Source organism: Budorcas taxicolor, chromosome 18, assembly GCF_023091745.1.
Source record: "Budorcas taxicolor isolate Tak-1 chromosome 18, Takin1.1, whole genome shotgun sequence".
NCBI lineage: Eukaryota > Metazoa > Chordata > Mammalia > Artiodactyla > Bovidae > Budorcas > Budorcas taxicolor.
The window spans coordinates 45,335,241-45,361,307 of NC_068927.1; the positions used below are offsets into that span (position 1 = coordinate 45,335,241).

The 26,067-nt window shown below is 52.7% G+C and overlaps 1 protein-coding gene across 1 annotated transcript in view; it reads right to left on the reverse strand.

Moving 5' to 3' along the window:
• The window catches only part of PEPD (peptidase D), a 119,868-nt gene that overhangs the window by 56,209 nt on the left and 37,592 nt on the right, over positions 1–26,067 (reverse strand). Inside the window, exons 8-9 of the mRNA XM_052656736.1 lie at positions 19,371–19,446; positions 18,253–18,299 (exon numbers count right to left, since the gene is read on the reverse strand). Of these exons, the coding sequence (XP_052512696.1) occupies positions 18,253–18,299; positions 19,371–19,446 (123 nt within the window). The remainder of the gene's footprint in view (positions 1–18,252; positions 18,300–19,370; positions 19,447–26,067) is intronic.

The following is a 26,067-nucleotide window of genomic DNA, read 5'->3' on the forward strand; positions in this document are numbered from 1 at the left end:
ACACACACCACCATACACACCGTACCACATATACACACCCCACCACCACCACCACACACACCCACACACATCCCAGCACCACCACACACACCCACACACACCCCAGCACCACCATACACACACTCTCAGACACACCCCACCACACACACACAAACCACCACACATACACACACACACACCCGTACACACACACACACACCCATCACCACACCCACACACCCACACACACCCCACCACCACCACACACAAACACACACACTCTCTCACACACCACACTCAAGGCAGACGTGAAATGCAGCCAGGCCCTGAATGAAAGTGGAGTTCCCGGTCCCAACGGAGTCTCTCTCCCATCCAAACTCAGGACGTCATAAAAGCACAGCCTGAAGGCAGAGCCTCTGCATGCCGGGGGCCTAAACTACAATGCCTGGGAGGCAGGAGGCAGGAGATAGAAGAGCAGGCGTCTGGGGGAGTAGCACCTGCAGCTACCTGGACCAGACTCAGCTGTAAGAAGACAGGTGAGGGGCGCCGGGGAGGCGTGACTCGGCCTGCCCAACCTGGCCCGGGACCACCAGGCGGCAAGTCAGGAGCCTGGACTCCACCACTCCTTCCCCCTCACCCTCATGTGCCACTCGTCAGCAAGCCCTCAGCTCCAGCCCCAAATATCCTCCAACCCACCTTCTCCTCCCGCTGCCCCGCCGCCCAGCCTGGCCCCACGGCAGCCCCGTCACTGCTCTGTGGTGGCCGCCTCTGTCTGCTCGCCACCCAAAGCCACAGCCTCAGCAGGCCACATCACCCACTCACAGACACCCCCGCGGGGCGTCTCACTGAGGCCTGGCCCACCGCCGCTCTCTCACGCCCACCGGGCCCTAGTCCCTGCGGCCCTCACCACGCGGTCAGTGCCAGGTCGGCTCCTCAGCCCTTCTTGGCCTCAACACAACCATCGTGCTGGGCCCTCGGCTCCTTGTTCCTTCCTAGATTCCGAATTGTCACCACGTACAATTCTCCTGCTTGTCTGTCTTCTCTGGAATGTCAGCGGTGCACTCTTAGGGGCTAAGCTGTGTGCCCCCTAAATTCCTATGCTGAAGCCCAAACCCCAGTGCCTCAGAACGTGACTGTATGGAGATAGGGCCTTTGGAGGGGTGATTAAACTAAACTAAGGCCATCACGGGGCTCTAATCCAATCTGACTGACAGTCTTAGAGGAGGGGATTAGGGCACAGAGAGACAGCAGGGACATCTGCCCACTGAGGAGAGACCACGTGAGCACACAGGGAGAGGGTGGCCGTCGGCAAGCCAAGGAGAGAGGCCTCAGAAGAAACTAAACCTGCCCACACCTTGATGGTGGTCTCTCGCAGCTTACAAGGCTGTAAGAGCATAGATTTCTGTGGCTGAAGCCCCAGTCTGGGATATTTTGTTATGGCAGTGCCAGCAAACCACCACAGGGAAGGCAGAAGGCTGAGCAGTCCCCAGGAGCTCTCGGAGAGGCTGTAGACACAGAGCACCAGGGCCCGAATTGCCCATGTCCTGAAAGCTGAACCAGAGTCCCATCAGGGCCAGAGCCAAGACCTCAGAGGCCAGAGAGAGGACGTGACAAGCCCAGCCCGCAGGCGAGCTCCACCCACAGTTTTGTCGCCTGCCAGTAGGGGCCTGTGTCTCCACAGCAGAAGAGGGAAGCAGACCCGCCCCCCCACCCAGCCGGCCCCTGGCTGGCATTCTGGCAACCCCCTCCACTCCCACCCCAAGGAAGGGTGGCCACTCTGAACCATCCAGACTGCAGCCTCTCAGCGATTCATTTCTTTCCTCTTCAAAGCATTACGGATTGATTGCCAAGTCTTGCTGTAAATCAAAAGAAAGTCACTACTCATTACCTACTTAGAATTCCCCGAGTTCTTCCTGGGAAACCATTTCTCAGCTGTTTGATCTCTGAGCCACCAGCACTACCTCCAGGCATGGCACCCATCACGGCAGCCACCAGACACTTTCTTCTTCCGGGCTCCTTTCTCCGCACCTAGATGAATTTTCACCTTTCTCCAGTTTCAAGAAGAGCTGCCAAGATAAATGATTCAAAGACTCCAGCTCATGCTGAAAATATATGGACTGCGTAGAGCCTATTCAGAATAACCCCACGCTGGGGGAAAAGGCTCCAACCACACTCTCATCCCACGGGTAATGCTGGCAGGCGGGCCCCTGCACATTCCTTCCTGTGTCTTTTCACCTGCAGGACAGTGACACTTGTCCATCTGCAGCCAGGACTAGCTGCCCATGCCTCGGTCAAGTCCCTCCTACCCCTCAGCAGAATGTCACCCGTGGCCCTAGGGACGTACGCAAGCTGTGGCTAGTGGGAACAAGGAGGTATCCCAGTTTTCAAACTGTGAATGCAGAAGGACCCTCTTTCCCCACTCCTGCAGCTGGTAACTCTTTCCCAAGAGACCCCTACTACGAAAGGGCTGCTCATCACCCAAGGGGGCAGGGCCCAGCCGACAGCAGCCTCCCCCACCCAGGGTACCCATCTCCACAGCCACCAGCCTAGCTCTCAATCAAGCAGTCCAACCCCACTTCTCTTGCTGGGATGAACATCAAGACAAAGTAGAACAGAAGAAGCAAGCCCAGCAGGTCCCGACCCCAAAAGCTACCAGGCGCCTGCCTGTGCAGGAGGCTGGATGGGCTGGAACGTCCACCAAGAAGCCATGGTCACGCCAGGCTGGAGGGACAGGTACAGCACGCCCAGCCCTGGCCGGGACCCCCAGGCCACTGTGCTGCTCCTGGTCAGGATGTGAGAAGAGCCGTACCCCAGGCCTGGACACAGAAGGCAGGAGACTGTCACTCAGCAAGCGAGGGGACCCAAGGAGCAGTCAGGAGTGCAGCCCGGTGCTGTGGGTGGGACACATTCGAGGAGGATGCCGGGGAGGGGGCGGTGGCGGGAAGCACAGATGCAGGATGCTGGAGCAGAGGGGGATGAGGTGTGGCTGCCGCAGAACTGCCCTTTCCAGTAAAACGGTGGAATTAACATAAACGCAGCCCGCTGAGTCTGGGGGCAGTGGTAACCACACCAGGTTCCTGCAGGTGCTGGCTGGGGGACACCAACCTTTTGCCCAGGGCCGTGACCAAGGGCAGAGCCATTGTCTTATTCTCCTTGGAGACGCAAGGGACAGAGGGAACTTGAGTCGTGGCAGTGCAGGGGCCTGAAGGAACCCAGCACGCTCCACAGGGACAACAGGTGAGCCCAGAGCCCTGGCCTGAGGTCGATCACCAACACTGGCCTTGGCCCCCAGCCAGGCAGTGGCAGTCTGGTTCCCAGACATCCTCATGTTCTCCAAGCCTCAAGCACAGCATGCGGAAAGTCCCAGGTCCATGGGAGCTGCAAGAGCCCATCTCCTGACTGTTCACCCAATCCTGCACCCTTTTCCCCTGTTCTGGGGCAGCTGTGGGAGGAGAGGCCATGGCAGGACTTTCCACAACCGGAGAAGCTCAGAGGTGCACCTGCCCACCCTCCAGGCCAGGGACCAAGGGGAGCCCCGGTGCAGGGCACAGAGGCCGGCCTGGCCCAGGGTGGGTGGAGGTGGGGGCACTCCTGCATGGCACCTGATGTTGGAACCTCTAGGTGGGAAAACCTCTCTGTGGTTCCACCATCAATTACCTCTAGGTTTTAAAAGCACACAAGTCAGCTGGCAGATATGGAAACGGGCTTTCAGAGTTCCTGGATTAAACCCTTCATGACATCTACAGAATTCAGAGCTGGCAGGGAAAAACTCCCAGCCCAGAATAATTGCTCCCACAGGGAGCATCTTTCTGCACCAGAATGTAATAGGTCTGGATGAGAATATTCTAAAAACCGGCACCAAACCTTGCAGCAAAATCACAACTGTTTGCTTGTTTGGGGAGCCAAACCGAAATAATGGCTCCTGCAGGGTAATTTCTCACTGGACGCTCCTGAGACCCTGACTGATTGTTCTGATCATCAGACCCAGGCAGGGAAGACTGCCCTCCAAGATGGGCCCCTGGCCCACACATAGCACCCCTCCCCATTCCTATCTATCTGCCATGGGGTTCCTCCTATATGGAAAAGCAGAAAAACTACTCCCAGGTGTGCTTGAGGGCCAGGACCTGCTCAGAGGCCTGGGGGCACCTGCCTGGTAACTTGAAAAGGAGTGAAGTTGACCAGAGATTTATACACAAAATGAGAGCGGCCTTTTTTTTTTTTTCCCCATAGTGTTCCCATTTTTCTTGAAATATATGACCCCTCTGACTATCTTCTCTCTTCCTGTGTTTTTATAGAGACACTGGTATCTGAGAAATCTTTCTCAGCTATGAAAGAACCAGTGGTATGAGAGCCGCGAGGAAAGGCGGGGGCGGGGTCTGCCTTAGCTCTGGGGGAGGCAGCAGGGCTCTGCCCTATCGGGCTGCTGCTCTCTGGGAGCTCCCGCCCCAAAATACTATTAATTTCAACGTCTAGGGAAACCCAGAGAAGTTTCCTGATTTTTAATTGTTGAATTGGAATGACCAAAATGAAACATAATCTCATTGTGTGAGCTTAACTAATTCTGCCTAAACCCTGGGTCCAGCCCAAAGGGCTACCCACTAGTATAAACCTCTGGATTTGGTCTCGGTAGAAAATAGTGGGGGCACCAGAGGTTCTAACCCCTCTCCTATAAGACCTTAACCTGACAGAAGTTTCTGGAAGCCCACAGGGGCTGCAGGCCAATCTCACCAGGGCCCCAGGGGGAGGCAGGCCAGCTCAGAGGGTATGGCCTGAACCAACTCCAGCAGCGGCCAGGGCTGGGGAGATGTCCCCCACTGTCAGAGGGCGGAAGCCCGCTGCACCCATGCTATGCCTCACGCCCTCCTCAGCACCTCTCAGTGGCTCGTCTTGACAGTGGATCCACAGGCAACCCTAACCTTCCTCTCCTTTCCTTCTGGGCCTTAGCCATTTCAACAGTACCCAGCATCTCAGGGTCAATCAGATGGCTCTCAGCTGTGCAGCAGGAGCCAGAGCGAATCTCCCTGTGGGAAACGGGAGGAAATTTAAACCGAGTCCCGAGCCCATGTTTTTATGGGATCCACAAGGACGGCACATCCGAAGAGCAAGAGCCGACAGTCATGGATGGAGAAGGGGCCGTAATAGGGAGGGGCTCTCCAAGACCTCAGGCACAGTGGTCAGGTTATAAAATGGGTGTATTTGGGAGGAGCAAAGCTTCTGGAAGGGGGTGGCAGGAAGTGAACTGGAAGACAAGCCTGCAAACTTTCCACCAATGCAGAAGTGCAAGAGAAAAGATCAGAGCCCCAAGACAATGGCCAGTGACCCAATACCTGTGGAATGAAGGCCCTGAATGAAGGCCCTGAGGAGAAGAATGGTTTCACTGTTCAGATTAGAGAATCAGTTTCTAGACCATTCGGGAGCTCGTAGGGACAACCCCAGGCCTGTCTACACAGCTGCTGGCACCCAATGGGTCACCACGTTAGCGCCTATTACTAAGAAGAAAGGAAACCACAGAAAGACGGGGGCGTGAAACCTGTCCAGGGTGACATGATAAATAATTCCATCAGAGGTCTCAGATAACATGACCTGGGGGGTAAATGCCTGGGCCTGGGTAGTGACCAGCGGGATAACAGACAGGAAATACAGAGCGCGTGACACACTCGCTCGAGAGTGCGTGCGGCCACTGCCTCTGGCCTGTCCTTGCTGGTGGCCCAGCTGTTCCTGCTGCTGACATCACCGGACCTGTCACCCGGATCACGGCTGACAGGCTGTGTCCTCCAGCACCTTGTCTGGTCTGTGTGCAGGTGTGACTGCTTCCTTGCTCGACCCTTCCCTGGCCTAAGTCAGAAGACACCTGACCGGAGTCCTGCCACGTGAGCTGTGCTGCCCTCTGCACACACACGCCGCCTGGCTAGAGAGCGGTCAGCTAACACGAAGCCCACTCACACCCCTTCTCCAGGCGCTGCCTACAGGGCTCCCACCCAGCTGGTGAGGCTGGCGGAACGGTGACTCCTGGAGTCTGGCTGAAGCACAGAATGGCGCCGAGACCGATCCCTGGGAGATACTGCTGCACTCAAGAATCCTGTAAGCTGGACTCCCCTGGTGGCTCAGTGGTAAAGAGTCTGCCTGCCAATGCAGGAAACGTGGGTTCAATCCCTGATCCAGGAAGATCCCATGTGTTGTGGAGCAACTAAGCCCGTGGGCCACTTTTGAGCCGGTGCTCTAGCGCCCGAGAGATGCAACGAGTGAAGCCCGTGCGCTCTGGGGTTCCTGCTCCACAATAAGAGCCACCACAGTGAGAAGCCTGTGTACCACAAGCAGATAAAAGCCCGCACAGCAACGAAGACCCAGCACAGCCAAAAATAAATAAACAGAAAATTAAAAAAAAAAAAAAAAAGAATCCTGCACGTGTCGGGCAAGAAAATTAACAGCTCCCTAGAAAGGAATAGCATATGATCTGTCTACGGTCTTCAGCAACAATGAAGGGAACGTGTTCAAAGAACAGAGATTCAATACCTGGGAAGCCATCCTTCACATAGGAGGCAAGGAAAGGATCCTCTGACGTTCAAGGGTAAACTAAATGCTTTAAAGCAGGGGTCCCCAACCTCCGAGATCTAACGCCTGATGATCTGAGGTGGAGCTGATGTAGTAATAATAGAAATAAAGTGCCCAATACATGTAATGTGCCTGAATCATCCCCAAACCATTCCCCCACCCTGGTCTGTAGAAAAATTCTTTCCCATGAAACTGGTCCCTCGTGGCAGAAAGGTTGGGGACTGCTGCTTTAGAGGAAAGGGGGAACACAGGGCAAAACATGGGTCCACACTGGATTCAGTAACACCATGACAACTAAATAATTATTAACCTAATTAACTTTTTAACAGAGGTAGAGAATGGAGAGAAATACAGGTCATTTTTTCTTAATTTGAAGATAAATTCTACAACAAAAGTGGAATGCATAAAAAAGAACAAAGGAAATTTCACCAACTTTCCAAAGACAAAAAAATTTTTGTTCCCAAAGCCAGAACAGAAACCAGAATGTGCCAAAGGAGACTCTGATGAGAAATCAAACATATTGGTCATCACCACAGATGCCATTGGCTCTCCTAACACTAGAGGGGCTCCATTTGGAACAGGTAAACTGCAACCAACGAACAAAGTTTAAAACAAAGGAGTAAGCAAAGATATATTAGTAAGATATATTAGGCAGATTTCACAAAGAAAACATTTCATAGCAAAACGAGTATCAGTTAAAGTCAGATTTAAGATGAAAAGGATTAATTAGGTCAAAATGGCTCTGAAAAGCCATAAAAAGGTAAAATATCACAATAATGTCATAATCATCAACCTTTATGCATCAAGCTTGGGATGGAAATGAACAAAACAAGAGCTACTAAGGATCACAAAGAGAATCATAAAACCATTTCTCTTAATCTTACATACAAAAAAATAAGCAAGGAGGCAGAGGATTGGAATAAGATAAGAAATCTGATTTAATGTACACCAAAGTAAAAAAAAAGTTTCTAGTATTCCATAAAATACTGACCAAAAAGATGTCTACACAGGCCACAAAGAAAAATCTCAAAATTTACACAGACCACAATCTGTCACTACAACGGTGATAAAACCAGAAACTAATAACAAAAAGTTAATAAACCACATTTACCTAAAAATTAAAAGAAATGCTTTTAGTTCATTTCTGGGGTTAAAACATGAGTCAATCAAAACCTCTTAGGATATGGTCAAGACAGTATTTAAAAATATATTAGCTAAAAGCTACATATTATTAAAGAAGAAAAAACAAAAAACTAAGATTCAACTAAACAAGTTAAAAGACGGACGTTCAAAACCAGGTGAGCAAGTGGGGGGCAGAAAGGAACCAATAATGAAATTAGGAATCCGTGAGTTAGACAAGCAGAACCAATAAATATGTTTAATAGCTGGTTTATGACAATACCAATAAAACTGATAGTTTTAGCAGTGCTAATTAACAGAAAAAGAACAAGAATGAGAAAGGAATACAACGACAGTCACAGAGAATCTGGGGGTGGGGGTGGGGGCCACGCTCTGTGGCAAGCAGGATCTTAGTTCCCCAATCAGGGATTGAACCTGGGCCCTGGCAGTGAATCCACTGTGTCTGAACCACTGGACCACCACAGAATTCCCTAGAAAATGTAGTTTTTAAAGTTAAGAGAATAAAACTGATAACTGGCTTCTAAGAAGTTCAAAATTCTTGATGAAAACAAAAACTTTCCAGGAAAATGTACTGCATTGACTTTAAGAGGGATGAAGTCAGAATAAAACATCCTCTGCGAGAAACTTAAAAAGCTATCAGAGAAATTCTCCCCAAAGAAACACTGGATTCTGACAGCATCAAAAGCCCTTTATACCTTCAAGGAGCAGACAGCCCCGACGCTTTCTAAATTGTTAAGCTGGATCAATTTAGAAAGTGGAGAGCTTCCCAAATCATGATCTCAAAAAAACAACACAGCTAAAGGAAAAATAGAAGTACACCTCAATCCTCTATTTTGGAACCTACACACAATGCTAGTAAAAGAATATCATCAAAACAACCATTATGATGCTCAGTACCTACACTGTTCTATACAGTGTACATGTATCAATCAACTCACCAAATTCTCCCAACCATCCTATGAAGTGCTATTATTATCCTTTCTTTCAGATGAGGAAACCGTGGCACAACTGTGACCCAAACCCAGGACCCCAGTCTGCAGAGACCATGCCCTAATCACCGAAGTACACTGCTTCCCCTTTCAGTCCTGCAGCTTATTGAAACAGGAATCCACCACAAGAAAGTAAGGCGTACCAGGGATCCCAAGCTGGCTCTGCACTGGGAAGTCTGCTCACAAAATTCATCTAAGGGACACCCAGTGCCTGGTCTTGTTATTGATACTGTGCTCCAATAAAAGCAACCAGGGCTTCTCAGAGAAATGGCTGATTTGAGAGCAGAAAATATACAAGATGAGCCTGGAGCATCCTGCAGGGCCAAAAACTAAGGAAGTACTCAAGAAGCAAAATTATGGGGTATATCAGAGGGACAAAGGAGCCTAATGAAAGAACCCCCAGTGACCAAGCTGGAACGATTTAAGCAATAAAATGGTGCAATATTGGTTTATAACCCAAGGTATAAAACACGTTATCTATGAATCCATACAGACAGAAGCAAATAAGCCATTGAATAAACAGGAAACAAGAGACAAATCTCCCCTACAGAAGAATTATGAACAGTGAATGTAGATAACTCCCCACTCAAAGAGACAGAGCATAACGCCCCCTCTCCTTAAGCATGAGCATACTGTGACTTCTTCTGAAGAATACAGTATGGAAAGGGGAAAAACAAGTACGTTTACAGTGGAAACATGTGACAAACACTAGCTCAGTTAGGTGATCAAGGTCAGTATCAGTGATGAGTCAGGTCGCTAGTATGTACTCTCACAATGATGAGATATAAAAGTGGCCCTTTACCTTTGGGGTCCTCCTCCCAATGACACATAGCTCCAGTCTAACCAGGGGAAAAACATCAGAAAAACTAAAACTGAGGGACGTTCTGCAAAATACCTGACCACTCAAAACTTTAGATCACTGAACACAGGGGAAGTTTTAGAAATTGCCACAAGCCAGGGGAGCCTACGGAGAAGGCAATGGCACCCCACTCCAGTACTCTTTGACTGGAGAATCCCATGGACGGAGGAGCCTGGTGGGCTGTAGTCCATAGGGTCGCGAAGAGTCGGACACGACTGAGCGACTTCACTTTCACTTTTCACTTTCATGCATTGGAGAAGGAAATGGCACCCCACTCCAGCGTTCTTGCCTGGAGAATCCCAGGGACAGGGCAGCCTGGTGGGCTGCCGTCTATGGGGTCGCACAGAGTCGGACATGACTGAAGCAGCCCACCAGGCTCCTCCATCCATGGGAGTTCCCAGGCAAAGAGTACTGGAGTGGGTTGCCATTGCCTTTTCCGAGCAGCAGCAGCAGCGGAGCCTAAATGTAATGTGGGATCCTGGAACAGAAGAAAGTTATTAGGTTAAAGCTAAGGAAGGAATTCCCTGGCGGTTCAGTAGTTAGGACTCAGGGCTTCCACTGCAGGGGGCATGGGTTCGATCCTTGTCAGGGAACTAAGATCCCGCATGCTGTACAAGTGCAAATAAATAAAAGAAATAAAAGATATTACGGAAGTTGGAATAAAGTATGGACTTTCAATAATGATAATGTATCAACACGGTCCCTTAGTTGTGACAGTGTATCAAAAGCACATTTGTGATAGGGGATAAAGAGAACTGTCTGTAATATTCCTGTAACTTTTCTGTGATCTAAAACTGTCCTGAAGTTAAAAGTTTATTAACTGCTTAAAACACAGAGACAAAAGGCTGATAAAATTCAACATCCTTTCCTGATAAAATCTCTTAGCAAGCCAGGAAGAAAACACTACTTCCTTACACTGATGATAAATATTTATCGAAAATCAACAGTCAGCACCAGGTTCAATGGCAACATACTAGAGGCAAATCCATAAAGATGCCAACCAGCACTGCTGTTATTTAATGGGTTCTCCAGGGGCAATTCCCCTGGCATGTGAAAAGAAAATGCCTATTTCGTTGGCTTTGCCCCCTAACCCTAATTAGGGTTGCATCAACCAGGGTGCATATTTGCAGAAGCCCTTCCCTCCAGTTCTTTGCTGAGCTTTCTGGCTGAATAGCAAGCAGTCTAGTTTCTGTCCTGAAAGTGAAAGTGTTAGTCACTCACTCATGTCTGACTCTTTTCAACCCCATGGACTGTAGCCTACCAGGGTCCTCTGTCCACAGGATTTCCCGGGCAGGAATACTGAAGTAGATTGCCATTCCAATCTCTAGAGGATTTTCCCGACTCAGGGATCTAACCAGTGTCTCCTGAATTGCAGGGAGATTCTTTACAGTCTGAGCCACTTACCAGACACTTGGTTTATGCCCTACATGTGCCCATTTCTGTTATTTTTCAAGCAAAATGAGCTATCCAGGCTTCAAGCCACAGATCCCCACAGCCTTCCAGCCTCAAGGGCCACCTACACTCCAGACTTTGCAGAGACACCGGACTTTGCAGAGACTCATAGTTCCCTTCTCTGATACTGGGTGGCTCAGGGTGAGGTCAAGTCTGTTCAGAATTCCAGGAATTCTCCACGCAAGACAGCTCTGACTTCTCAGAAAGGGCTCAGCTCGAACACCAAGGCGTGCACGGCTGGTGGGGGGGCAGGACTCATGGACGGCCTTCCTGAGGGGTGCACCGAACCGATGGGGGTTTCCTGACCCCCGTGTGGTGGGCTGTGTGTGGTCCATCTCCAACAGCCGAGGAAGTGCTGGCAGGAAACCCGCACTGCCTCACACAGCACAAGGCAAAGAGCCGGTTTGGCCACACCAGACGTGGGGGTCTCAGCGGGCCAGGCCACAGCCTCATCCCTCACAGTGGTGGGCGAGAGTGAGTGGTGTCTGCTGTGGAGGGTGTGAGATGCTCACTGCCCGGACAGCAGCCAGGCCCACAGAGAGGGCCCATTACACCTGTACTTACCTAGCGGCTCTAGTCTCAGAGGTTGCCTGGACCCAGGCCTGCCCCAGAGGCCCCAGGCAAAAGTCTCGTACCTTCCCAGGGTAATAAACAGAGGGCAGTCTCACAGAGGCCCAAGCTCGTCCAGGCTGAGACCACATGAGGTTGGATCACTCCAGGTGACGTCTCCAGACCCTCCAGGAAAGCAGGAAGCAATCAGGGCCTCTTGCTGATGTGCATCACTGATGAAGCCTGGACCTCCAGCGAGACCCATGGGGTGGCCAAAGACACACGGGGCCATGCCTGCCCTCCACGCCGGGCAGGGAGAGCCCTGGGGAAGACCCAGAGCAGGAGGAGGACCAGGCAGGCCCAAGAGTTTAGGAGATGGGCCCTCAGGGGCCACAAGGTGCACCACAAGGGATGGCAGAGAAAGAAGAGGGCCATAGGCCGAAAGCGGGAGACGCAGCTTCTGCAGGTCTGAGAAGCTGGTCCAGACCGGTGAGAGCGGGGTGGCACTGCAGAGAATTTGGGCGGCGGGGTGGGGGGAGTCAGGGTCAGCTGTGCCGGCAAGGCCTGTGTGCAAGAGAGACCTCTCCACACCTGCCTACGCTCTCTGCGGCCACAATCACCACGGGTTCATAGGGTTGTGAGGCTTCCTGTAAACTCTCCCACCTTCCAATTATCCTCACTGGAGTAACATTTTCTAATCCTCAGGAAAAACAAACAACATAGGCCTTGTTTAACAAGAACACAGCAAGGGTTTTTGTTTTTGTTTTTGCAGCCTATTCCCTGGGGTGGGTAAACTGAAAGCTCAATCGCCAGATCCGGCAACACATGGCTTGGAGGGAATTCATGTGTGAGTGTATGGTGTGGCGTGTGGTATATGTGTGGCATGCGTGTGTGGGGTGGGGTGTTTGGGTGTGGTATGAGCAGTGGGGGGTGTGTGGGTATGACGGGATGTGAATTTGTGAGGGAGGGTGTGTTGCAGTGCAAGTGTGTGGGAGAGTATGTGGTGGTGTGTGTGTGTGTGTGAGGTGTGTGATGTGATGTGAGAGCTGGGGTGTGTGTGTGGTATGAGTGCTGGGTGTGTACACGTATGTGATGGGATGTGAGTGTGTGGAATATATGGTGCGGGGTGTGTGTGTGTGTGTGTGTGTGGTGTGAGTGACGGGGAGTTTGTGGGAGGATGTGTTGCAGAGTATGTGGTGGAGTGCGTGTGTGTGCATGTGTGGGATATGTGGTGTGAGTAGTGGGGAATGTGTGTGTGGTGTAAGTGGTGGGGTGTTTGTGAGACAGGACATGTGATAAGAGAGTGTGTGTGTGTGTGTGTGTGTGTGTGTGAGATATGAGTGGTGCGGTGTGTCTGTGTGACGTGCATGTGCTGGGGTTGCATATGCGGGGGAGCCCCCCTGCACCCCTGGGGAGAAGCCCCTCAGGCCAGGTCCCATCTCCCCACCTCCAGTCCAGGCACAGTGGGCACCCAGAACACACAGAACTGTGACTTCCTCCCTCTGACCAAAGGGCAGGAAGAAGCAAGGCCACTCTGAGCACAGAGCAGCCCGGCCGGGCAGCTGGTCACCAACAAATGGCTGGAAGAAGACAGGAGACTCTTACTGTGGGCTGCCGTCTGCGGCGGAGCACAGGGAAAATCAGGCCCTGCCAGGGGTCTCCAGACAGGGTCGGGGGTCTGCCAAGAAGGACCCCAGCCAGGGGAGGAGGCCAGCACCGTGCTTGTCCCTTGTAGCCCTCACAGACCCCTCTGCCTAGTCAGTGACACCCACAGCCCCCACAGAAGCTGCCGGGAAAGGGCCCGAAATGCCCCCATTCACCGCTTGGAGAGAAAGAGAGCGCAATTTCAATTAAGGTCCCAGACTGTCAAAAACGTCAAGTTATTAATCTCCTCATGGCAAACGTGAACCCAGACCTGCTTACACAGCCAATTGAGCGTGCTCTAAATTAGTGTTTGCAGGTAATTGATTCAGCTGCCAGCCCCACGCCGGCCGCTACAAGCCGGTGACGCCACTAACATTAAATAATATGGGGCGGTAAAGCGCGCTGCCTGACTGGGCCTGCAGTCAGATGCCGTTAGCGCCCGATTTACCCAAACATTAACGTCTCATCGGTTTAACACAATTTACGACACCTCAATTGTGGAAACTGATTTTCATTTCCTCTGGAACCCTGCTCACAGGCACAACGCGGAGGAGGGGGGAGTCTTAATAAATGGCAGCGGGTCGCTTCCATTTTTCTAATGTGCCCTGAAGATTTTATGACAAACCTTTGATGATGAAACAGAACAAGAAGATGAGGCTTAGAACCAGGTCTCCTGGCCAGCAGCCTGTCTGGGTCTGAGCACCACTGTGCCGGGGGTGGTGTGCCCTCCTTCCGGAAAGTCAGTCCTGTCTCCTGCCCCTTCAGTCCTGACATGCCAGAGGCCCTGTGCTTCTTGCCCTGAGTCCCCCCTTCCATGGGGCTGGGGCTTGGCCATGCTCCCAGCAGAACATCCAGAAGATTCTAGGGACACTTCCAACCCAGGGGTCGGTGGCTTGCAGGAAAGTTGCTGCCTTGGACCATCCCAGGCATTAGTCCAGCCTGTGTAATGAGCACCACACCTCCAGGGGAACCTCCACCTGCTTCAGACGAGATCTCACACTCCCACTCAGTCAAGAGAAGAATGCTGAAGTTTACAGCCGGCAGAGAGGACAGGAGAAAAGTAGTTCAGGATGTTTTCTCCTCTTGTGCACCCATCCATCTAACTCACCCACGTGTATTTCCTGACACCGACTGAGGGGAGAACGCTGCAGATTAATGAGATGCTGGGGCCTCTAAGGGGAAGTTCCTAGGCTCCAAGGACACAGGTCACAGAACGGCATCCCGGGCCATGACAGAGACGCACCTGTGGGGAGAGCGAGCCTGAGGCAGAGATGTGTGCCCACCTCACTGCTGAAGACTGAGCGGTGGCACCAGCAGTAGGGGGTGCCCTCCTCAAATCTGGCCAGGGACACCCCAAGATGCGACAGTGTCCCAGGACAGCTCAGTTCAGTCGCTCAGTCGTGTCTGACTCTTTGCGACCCCATGGACTGCAGCACGCCAGGCTTCCCTGTCCATCACCAACTCCCGGAGCTTGTTCAAACTCATGTCCATTGAGTTGGTGATGCCATCCAACTGTCTCATCCTCTGTTGTCCCCTTCTCCTCCACCTTCAATCTTCCCCAGGACAACCACCTTCCCATTGCCTCTAGTTGCGGGGGCAACATCATCTGCTCCCCAGGGTCACCTGTCTTGCCTCTCCCATCCCGCATGCCCTTCAGGAACAGACTCCATCTCTTGTCCCCATCATCTCTGCCTCAGCTTTTCTCCAGGAGGAAAATCGCCCCCACCCTCCACCCCCGGAAGCCCCTGTTCTCAGGGTCCAGGGACCCACAGATCAGATGCCCCCCTGCCCTGCCTGGCTGAGGCGCGAGGGCAGGCACCACTTCCCATCTGTATCCCCCACGGCCAGCTGCAGAGGGGGCACAGCACACAGTAGGGGCACAGCAGCGCACCCACCTGGCACTTGAGCTGGACTAATGCCCCTCATCACCCTCAGGGTGGCTGCTTCTGGCCCAGAGCCTCAGGGTCGTTTCTCAGAGGGCCGCCCCAATCCACAGAGGTGGCGGCAGTGGGGCCAGCCTGGCACAGGTAGGGGGTGGGGGCGGGGTGGCAGAGACCAAGCAGTGCCCCGATCCACAGAGGCGGCGGCAGTGGGGCCAGCCTGGGACGGGTAGGGGGCAGGGCAGGGGCGGGGGGGCGGAGACCAAGCAGTGTATAGACAGATGTAAGCTCTCACCAGAGCTCAGCTTGTCAAGAGGCTCTCCTTCAAACTGCAGCCAAATGCAACATGTAGACGCTGAATCCCACCTCACACAGACCAACTCGAAAAGGACAGCTTGAGACAATGCGACCTAGACACTTGTAATATTAAAGATGACTGTTAACTTACTCAGTGGTTATGCGAAAAGGAAAAAGTACCCTCGTCCACTGAGACACCCGCTGACGTATTTACAGGTGAGATGACTCCAAGTCTGGGGTTTGGTTTTAAACACTCCAGCAAAACAGAACTAAACAAAAGCCCTGACGGGGCCTTGGGTGTTCATTACACCCCTCTGTAGCTCCTGTTGTTCAGTTGCTCAGTCATGTCTGACTCTTTGGGACACCATGGACGGCAGCCCGCTGGGCTTCCCTGTCCTTCACTGTCTCCTGGAGTTTGCTCAAACTCATGTCCACTGAGTCGGTGATGCTATCTAACATCTCATCCTCTGCAGTCCTCTTCTCCTTTTGCCTTCAATCTTTCCCAGCATCAGGGTCTTTTCCAATGAGTCTACTTGGGGAGTATTTGAAATTTCTCATTAAAAGAAAAAAAAAAGACCTCTATTGCCTGGGGTCAGGGAGTTAGGGAGCAGGAGTTATTTCAAGTGGCTGACCCCTGACCCAGGGCCCACACCCATAGGAATCCCAGGGCAGATACCATATTTCAGCAGGAGACCACGGGGAGCCAAGAGTCCTCCTCTGGCAGGAGTGACAGAGCTGGGTCCCTGAAGATTCACCAGTTCTGTGCCCTCTCGTGGGAAGTCACAGCAGCGGGGCCTCTGAGGCCATGTTAACCTCTTATCTCCCAGGATAAGAAGAGAGGAAATACAGAGGACTCCTTTACAGGTTATTAAACTTTGGAAAAAAAGGTGCCTACCCCCAAAGCCCAGGATGAGGATGACCATGAATGTCCACGATGCCCACAGCTGACTCTGTCTGCACCTCACCCTCACCCTGAACTGATGAGGTGGGCTGTCAGAATAGGCTAGGGGTGTGGAGGCAGGCCAACCCCGAGGGCACCTTGGGTAGACTTGGGCCCTGCAAGGGGGTACGGGGAGCAGCACCGAGCTCTTACAAGGCCAGGCAGGAAGGCGCAGCCCAGGATGGATGGTACAGGGTGAAACACTTTTTTGTGCTCACAACATTTCTGACATCACATAAGTGGGTTTTCCACACTAAGCAATTCTCCAGTTCTCAGTGCACCTTCTGACACTGCCTGCCGGAGTTAGTTGCAGACGCCACAGATTAAGGGCTCCATACCACAGAACTGGCCCCTCTGCAGGCACCAAGCCCAAGCCCAGGCCCCTTTTACCAAACTCTGATCAGCCTGAAATCAGGGGTTCCCAAGCCTCGCCTCGGGTTTCACAGTCTGCCAGCATGGCTTGCAGAGCTCGGGAAAGTGCTTTACTTGCTACAACCACTTTATTATGAAAGATAAAACTCAGCAAGGGCTGAATGGGAGAGCAGCACAAGGCCAGGTGTTGGGGGAAGGGCAGAGCTTCCAAACCCTCTCCAGGGGCACCACCCTCCCACCACCTCCCCACGTTCGCCAACCGAGATGCTTTCCGAACCCTGTAGTTTAGGGCTTTTACGGAAGTGCCATTACCTCCTTAGATACACGACTGATTAAATCACAGTCAGAACTCAGTCTCAATCTCTAGTGCCTCTCCTCCCACCCTGAGGGTCCTTCATTAATATAAGGGGCTTCCCTGAGGGCTCAGTTGGTAAAGAATCTGCCTGCAATGCAGGAGATCCTGGTTCGATTCCTGGGTCAGGAAGATCCGCTGGAGAAGGGATAGACTACCTAATCTAGTATTCTTGGGCTTCCCTTGTGGCTCAGCTGGTAAAGAATCTGCCTGCAATGCAGGAGGCCTGGGTTTAATCCTTGGGTTGGGAAGATCCCCTGAAGAAGGGAAAGGCTACCCACTCCAGTGCCTGGAGAATTCCATGGACTGTGTAGTCCAGGGGGTCAGAGTCGGACATGACTGAGCAACTTTCACACTCACTCACTCATTAGTATAAACTCAGGTGTGGTGGAAAGGGGCTTATTGTAAATAACCATATGCTCCTCTCTATGAGGGGATTTCAAAGGTTGTACAGCTCTGTGCCAGGAACTGGTGGTAGAGACAAAGCACGCATTTCTTATCATGTCACTTGCGGAAAAGTGGCAGCCTCATCAGTGTCCTCTCTGCACGGGATGGGGCTCCCAGGTGGTGTGGCCACTAGTGGAAGACTTGGGGATGGAGGCTTCCTGCCCCAGGAGCAGGGTGGGAGGGCAGCCACTGGGGCAGCTTGGGGCTGACTCCAGGGCTTCTTCATGCCCTGGGGAGCAGCCTGCTGACCTCTGGGTCCCGGAGTGGGGCTGAGGAACTGGCCGGGCCACACCCAGGATAGAGGGGCAGCCCCCACCCCACCTCAAGGCCCCCGGGTGGCAACGGGCTCAGCCTAATTGGATTCACAGGATGACGGAGCTCTCCAGAACGCTTTATGAGCCACTTAACCATCCCTTGACCCAGTCGTCCAAGCACAGCAGACATAATGGCAGTGTTTACACATAAAAATGGCAAGCTGTTTTACTAGCGGCTTTCAGAGTCACAATAGCAGCTATTTGGTAAAGTTTCCCACAAATGGCAGAAAGTCCAAGAGTGGAATGCTGGGGCACTAAACCACCCTGAACAGTAATCAAAGACCATTACCATCAAACACTCTGCCAAGAGGCAGGGAGGTGGCCCCAGTCAGGAGAGAAATCCTCTCTGCCCACGACGTTGAGTCTGCCCCTAATCCCCGCTCAATCTGTGTGCCGGCCGTGGCGCCTCATCTGTCACTCGCTCGGGGAACATCAATTACTGCTTTTTACATTTTAATCTTTACCCAGAGAAACACAGCAGCTTACCTTTCCATCTCATATTCTTTCATTCCCACTTTTACAGCCTTCATTACCTGGAGGACGGATATTAAGCAAAGACATTTGTATTAAGGAGATAAGTAACACTGCCTTATAAATAATGTAATAGCACTTTTTCCAAAGAATCACTTCTTTAAAAAAAAGAAAGATACGTGCACACAGTGGTACAGAAATGTGACAAATTAGAACTCTTTTTTTAAAGCTCCAAAGTCATACAGTTTATTTAAACCACTCCAGAGCACTTCTATTCAGCAGTCAATAAACACCTCGGCAGGCGAGTGAAGATTTAACCAAGAAGTGTTGGGTGAATACTTAATGCTCAGAAGGCCATGGCAACTATCCTAGAAGGTTTCCCTCCTTATAAAACACAGACAATATGAACTGGAACAACAGATTCTGTTGCTCCAAAGGATCCCTATCCGTCTCCTGACACAAGGCTACAAAGGTCAGTGAGTAGGCACTGGGCTAGCCCACTCAACCAGACTCATTTTGGGAAATAAACTTCCTTCGGGGAAAGTGGAAAGGTTTGGGAAAAAACCATGTGAGAGGGTTTTCAGAAAATGTATGATGGTAATAAATGTGCTTGATTCGTGGGTAAGGACCACAGATTACTTTTTTTAACGGGTTTTATTTATTTATTTAAACTTTTGGCCACACCCTGTGGCATGTGGGATCTTAGTTCCTCGACCAGGGAGCGAACCCACCCCCCTGCATTGGAAGGTGGTGTCTTAACCACTGGACCACCAGGAAGTCCCAAGGACCACAGATTCTTTCAAAGGAGCTGGGACGGCCAGGATGCCAGGAGGGAGAGTCCTATTCTCTCAGAAGGGGGTACTTCTTGTCGGGAAATTCTCTGAGAGTGGGAGTTTTAATGTGAGAAACGGCCAGAGCCTCTGTCCTGCATGTCCTGTCCCTACTGGGGAACAGTAAGAAGCCAGCACTGTGCATCCGGCCTGCAGAGGCACTTCCTGCCTGCTGGTGTGGCCTGGGGACCAGTGCCACCCCAAGACCATCCATCTCAACACTCCCCTCTTGGCCCACACCGAGCAAGGCTGCTTCCCTGGCCCTCCCGAATGGCAGGTCCAACGAGCCAGCGCCCAGCTTACCTCCCGGTGGGCCTCACTGGAGATTTTATTGGTGTAGCGCAAAACCTCCAGCTCCATGTCCGTCTTGAAGACTCGGCTGCAGAGTGGAGAGAAACAAAGGAGCAAGTCAGCGACGTCCAGTGGGAGCTGGCCGACCCCTCCAGGAGACCCTGCACCGCCTGAAGAGGAGCCTGGGGCTGCAGATGGGCTGCCTGGGCATGGAGGTGGGCAGAGGATGGGCCACCAAGCCTCAGGGATAATAAACTTGCCCTCCAGACCCAATGCCAGCCTCAGGAGTGCGGGCTGTTTCCAGTGATGAGATTGGGAAGCCACTGTGGGTGGCCAGAGACAGCTTGCCTCATCTGGACTCAGCTTCCTCATCCATTAAATGGGAATACAGCTGCTGCTACTGCTAAGTTGCTTCAGTCGTGTCCAACTCTGTGCGACCCCATAGACAGGGGCCCACTGTCTCCGGGATTCTCCAGGCAAGAACACTGGAGTGGGTTGCCATTTCCTTCTCCAAATCGGAATACAGCTACTGTATTGTAAATGGGAATATGTGTGCAGGTAACACTGCACGCATGCACGCTAAGTTCAGTCGTGTTTGACTCTTTGCGATCCTATGGGCCGTAGCCCGCCAGACTCCTCTGTCACAGCATTCTCCAGGCAAAAATATCAGAGTGGGTTGAAGGGCTCTTCTCCAGCATGGCAAGGCTGCTGGACCTGAATCTTAAGTGTGGTGACTCCTAGGACTCTGCCCAGATGGCCGAAGAGTTCTCCCATTTCCTCCTCACCTAGCCCGCAGGTCAGGCAGCCTTGGAAACACGTGACTCAGGCCCCTAGCGTGAGACAGGGTCATGGTGGGAACAGGGACAGGGTGGGCAACGCAACAAAGACAGCCTGCTATGCCCTCAAGGCTCAACTGTGCCTTCTGCCAGCTGCACTCCAGGGGGGTCCTCCCAATAAACTCACGTTAGTTGCCCAAATTTGGTTCGGTTTCTGGTCTCTGCAACCAATCCCAAGCCTAAGTCAGACTCCTGTAGAGAAGCTAAATAAATATTCATCTTCTATTTCTACTCATTTGAAATAAGCAACTGTAGGTCATGAGCGTTTAAACAGCAGCCCGGTCCAGCCCTTACGTGCGTGGAGTCCTTGGTGCATCCCTGATGGCGAAGTCTGCTCCCTTTATGAAAGGTGACCTGGCTTCACCAAAGGGCCCACAGAGCCACCTCTCTTCTCACAATGGGAACATGCTCAAGCCCCCTCAAGATCAGCATGGTAGGGGACTTCCCTGGTGGCCCAGGGGTTAAGAATCTGCTTTCCAATGCATAGCACATAGGTTCCATCCTTGGTGGGGGAACTAAGATCCCACGTGCCACAGAGCAGCTAAGCCTGTGCACTGCAACAAGAGAGTCCGTGTGCCACAACGAGAGAGTTCGTGTGCTGCAATGGAAGATCCCCCGTGCCACAACTGAGACCCAACACGGCCAAAAACGAGATCAGCACAGAATACTGTCATGGTGATAGATTAACGCCTGCCCCTCCGTCCAGAGTGCACCTGGTCTAACCACTGTCCTCCTCTGAAGCCTGGTGGCTCTGAGCTAGTCTCAGCTAAGGTGGCCGAGGATGGCATGGAGCACCCATCTCTACCAGATGCAATCCCCAACACACACTGTCTCCATGGTGCCCAGCTGGACAGCCACCAGTCATTTGTCACCAGGAAGGAAGGCAGGCATTGCACAGCACAAGGACACCCTCCTAAGCCTATAAAACCTTCTGGGGGAACGGGGGAAAGATCAACCACCCACCCACTGAGACTCTGTCCAAACAAACACACCTTCTTTATTGGGGACCAGACCCGGAAGTCTCAGCCTGATCTTTATCATTATAAAGGTGCTCTGGCTCCACCTCCAGGTGCTGTGAGCAGTGCCACCTGGGGGAACCAAAAGCTGGCTCCTGTGCCCCGGAGGGTGGGGTCCAAATCCACTCGCAGGATAACCTAGCGGCCCCTGGTGCTTTGATCCTGCCCTACTTAGCACCAGCCCTAAGATCTGTGAGGGTGAGCGGACCTCTCTATTCTCTGATGCAGTAATGACCAGAGTGACAACACCCGTGGGGACCAGGCCCAGGCTGCCCAGCCTCTGACCCTCCACCTCTCTCTTCAGCCTGGTCCACTGCTCTAGCCACACTCTTGCTGCTGCTTAAACCCCTAGGCTCTGTGCCCTTCCATCAGCACGAGCTTGGCCAAAGCCCCAAGAGGCACCAGCCCTAGCCCCGGCCTGTGTGTGTAGGACAGGAGGAGTGAACGGAAACCACTCGGCCGGGCGGACAGATGGCGCCACTGCCACTGGCCTCCAATGCGCTAGCTCTGCCAGGATTCAGAGCAGAGCGTGCAGGCTACTCTCGACTTCCTCCACCATGGACACCTCCCAGGGCTCCTTCTCACATGAATGAACTCACCTCCTACTTCCCGGAGAACGCAGAAGCCGGTAGGCAGGTGTGTTCTCACCTCTTCTCCAAACTCCCAAGCCATCCCCCCAACACACGCCCCAACCCGGTAAAAGGGAAGGCGTGCCCTCTTACCAGTGAGGCTCAGCCCTGCAAGATGCAAACCTGGGCTCAGCACCCGCCGCTCTTCCTGGAAGCTCCATGGCTGCTCACCTCCTCCTCTGGCCAAGCCTTCTCCCCACCGCCTGGCCCCGTTTCCAGAAAGGAAACCCGGACAGTCCTTGCCCCAGGAGAAGAAGTTTCATGAGCCTCTTCCCTGGCTTGTCCCCTTCAGGCCCCCACCACTCTCCCAGCTCTCCAACCACCAATGTGTGGGATGATGGCCTTCTCACAAGCCCAGAGGCATCAGTGACCTCCTGAAAGCAAGAGGCACCATGACGCCTGCCTCCACTGGCCCATCCTCAGCCGCCTCACCTCCTCCATCTCTCTTGGGTCCTCCCCTCCCTACCGCCCCCCTCACCCCGCCGCCCCCGAGCTTTGCAGCACAACCTGCTCCCAAACCCCTGGCTTGGGTATAGGCCTCTCAGTTGCACACTACCTGCAGGACTCCCAAGGCACTCCCAGCTCAGCGGGGGAGAGACTCCTACCCTTCCTTGAACTTCCACCTCCAGCCACAGCTCCCCATCCCCAATGCCTAACACACGGACCTGGGCGACCTCTCTCTCATCCGTTCATCACTCCCACATCCAGCTGATGACCAAGGGCTATGATCCCACCTCCGCAATCTCTCGTGCCTCCCCTTTCTCTTTGCCCCACCCCACTCTCTCCAGCCTGGACCACCTCTCCTGGCTCTTCTGGCCTCCAGCCCTGTCTGCTTCCTGGACCACAGCTGTGGATGTTCAGACAGTGCAAATATGACCAGGCATTCCTGGGCTTAAAACCTTTAGTAGTCCCCAGATGTCCAGACGCAGTTAAAGCAAGGACCCATACTCAAGATTTTGTAATAACCTATAAGGGAATATATGTGTGTGTGGAAAATAACTGGATCACTGTGCTGCATGCCTGAAACTAACACGACACTGTAAGTCAACTATCGTCGTTCAGTCGCTCAGTCGTGTCCGACTCTTTGCAACCCTATGAACTGCTATCACGCCAGGATTCCCTGTCCTTCACCATCTCCCAGAGCTTGCTCCAACTCATGTCCGTTGAGTCAGTGATGCCATCCAACCACCTCATCCTCTGTAGTCCCCTTCTCCTCCTGCCTTTAATCCTTCCTAGCATCAGGGTCTACTTCAGTTAAAAAACAACAACAACAAAACCTGTCTGGTGACCCTGAGGCTCTCCAGTGCCCACCTGACCTATCTCCATCACCTAACTACAGCCTCCTTCCCCGTCCCCCACCAGGGACCCCTCTGCCTGGAACTGCTTTTTGCCCTTTCATTCTCTGGCTTTCATTTGTAATGCCCCTTTCTCAGGGTTGGTTCCATCCAGTCCCTTACCAGGAAAAATCCCCTCCCTCTATCCCCTGTGCAGTAAGCGATCATGCTTGTAATTTCTTTTTCATTTAAGTCTCTCTTTAAAAGCCCACAGTCCCAGAGAGCAGGGTCCCAGAGCCAGAACAGTGACTGGCTCAGAGCAGACAGACAGGACCTGGGCATTAAAACCAAAGCTGGAAAACACCTTACTTCCAACCAGGAGAGAGAATGGCTCATCTGAAAAAGAAAAAGAGGCCTCCCCCATCTCGCCCACCCTGGGTTGTTCCCCAGGTCAGCGTGGGATGTCACCCAGCCTGGCAGGTTCGGGGCGGGACAGGGAGAAACAGCCTCCCCAGGCCTCAGCAGCCTAACCCCACCCCACCACTGCCTGCCCCCTGCCACACAGGTAGGAAGAGGCAGCCCCAGTGATTGCGCCCCAGGAGCCCACCTCACAGGCTCTTACACTTGCTTCGGCAGCATATATACCTCCCAGGCTCTCCACTCCCCTCCTCTCTGCAGCCTGACCCTCAGTCTTGAAATAAGCAGGGAAGAGACTCCACCAGCCAAGGAGAGAGGGCGCTGGGAGCCCAAAACCACGCTCCCTCCCAACAGAAGTGATAAGCATGTCGAGCCATCTGAGGCCCAGGGTCCTGTTTCCTTTTCCAATTTCACTTTGGGGAAGATGACAAACTCGGCCTCTAGTTGATTTACTCAGGATTTATATTTTCAGTCGTGTTAAAAAAAAAAAACAAAACATCAAACAGAACCAGAGTGAGCTGTCCCGAGAATGCAGTTCTCCAGTGAAGCCGGCCTGGTTGAGCCCAGGCCTGGCCCTGTTGAACCCAAGTTTTAAGGGCCCTGAAAGTAGACAGCTGCGTGTGCTGGCTAACCCGACTGCCCATGGGTGCTCTAGGGCTGATGTCTCGCCTGGTGCTGGGGGTCTCAGCCTGGCCCTGTTAACTGCACAACACAAGCACGAGAAACTGTCTTTAGGATCATGGCAGGAAGCAGTAAGGCTTTCCCGTGTTCTGCACAGTTTCTCCTCATCTGCAAGAAGACTTGCTGCCCTGAGACTGAGAAAGCTATTTCCTTTACTGCCGCGTACAAAAAGGCAAGAAAGGGGATTCTGCAGTGGTTTGGCCTCTGTAGATCCAACAGCCTTGGAGTGACGGAAGGACACTGAGTGTCATACTGAGTCCCAGCTTTGCCCAGCCTGAGGATGTATGGGGTGGGGCTTAGAAACATCACCTGCGAGGTGTCCGTCCCCAGGAGAGGATGGAGGTCACCTCCTCCATGAAGCATCAGAGGACCAACAATGCTCAGGATAGGATGGCACTGATGCCCCTTCAGATGTCTGGGCAGAAGGCAGTTCAGGCTCTTCTAGCAGCAAGAGGAGGTGCTTAATGCGTGCAGGAGGTGAGGACACTCAGGCAGAGCCCCCTGCTCGTGGCCAGGCCTGTGAGTACCACCACATCAGGAGGCCGATCAAGGAGAAAGGTAGCCCCACATGAGAGGAGGGGAGAGGAGGGGAGAGGAGGGGAGAGGAGGGGAGAGGAGGGGAGAGGAGGGGAGAGGAGGGGAGAGGAGGGGAGAGGAGGGGAGAGGAGGGGAGAGGAGGGGGTGAAGGCCCAGAATCCCTGGCTACAGGCCTGAATCGACAATAACTGGATCAGGCTGAGTTTCATTTGTGCAGTCTTTTTTTTTTTTTCTTTCCCTTAAATATTCACAGGTCACAAAAATGCCTCTGGGCATTAAACCCAGGATTAAGACATCAATTAAGCAAGGTCTGAATGCTCCACTGATTAAAACAGTAGCAAGACAGGATGAAGGATTTCCAAAATCAGTCTCTAAGCATCGAAGTGCCACAGCGTTGAACAAAAACCCATTTGAAAGGGACAGGAATTCCGTCTCTCCCAGAGATGGATGTGCAGAGGCAAGTTCTGCGGGAGCTGTGGGCAGGAGTTCAATACCCTGGGACCCCCACGGCCATTCCTTCCCTATGCCGCGACCCAGGGATGCAAAGGGTAAAAGCCGGGAACAACAGGAGGGAGGGAAAGGGAAAGAGCTGGTTGGAATTACATATTCTCAGGAGGCTCGATCAATACATCCTCTCAGAGAAACCAGAGCCACGAAGAAAGAAGACGGTGGCTGAGCTCAGCTGTGAGTTGAGAGTGCCTGAGAGCTGACCGGGGCCAGGCAGCCATGGGCCCCGTGTGGGGAGGGCTGGGACCAGGCCCTGACACCCCCACACCCTGTGTCCAGCCTTCTGGCCCACAGTAAGCCAGGCTCTCCCTCTAATCTCAGGTTCCCACTTTCCACTCCGCGTTCTGGCTGATTTAGGGCTAAATACCTATTCACTGGGAGGCAAAGACAGCAATCCTACCGGAATACTATTCATATACACACCAGAGAATCTAGGTCATCATCCACGTACCCTTCCTAATTTGGGACACGTTCCCCAGGATGCAGAATCCTGGTGCACGTCGGCCCCAAACCGTCCACACCTCACTGTCTCCTAGGCACAGACAGGCAGGGCAGTAGACACAGAAGAGTCGCCCCACTGCCTGATGAATACGCACCGGCCACCTCTGCTGGGTGTCCAACACTGGCACGGGACTCAAGTTAGCGTGGCACCACTTAAAACCCGAGAAGGTGCGTGGCAGAGGCCGACATGCTTGCCCTTTTGTGACGCTTCCAGAGGTGCTGAACTGAAACCCACAGCACCAAGCTATTAGACAGCACAGAGGCATCTCCTTTTATTTCCTCACCCACCTTCAGATCAATTTAATCACCCG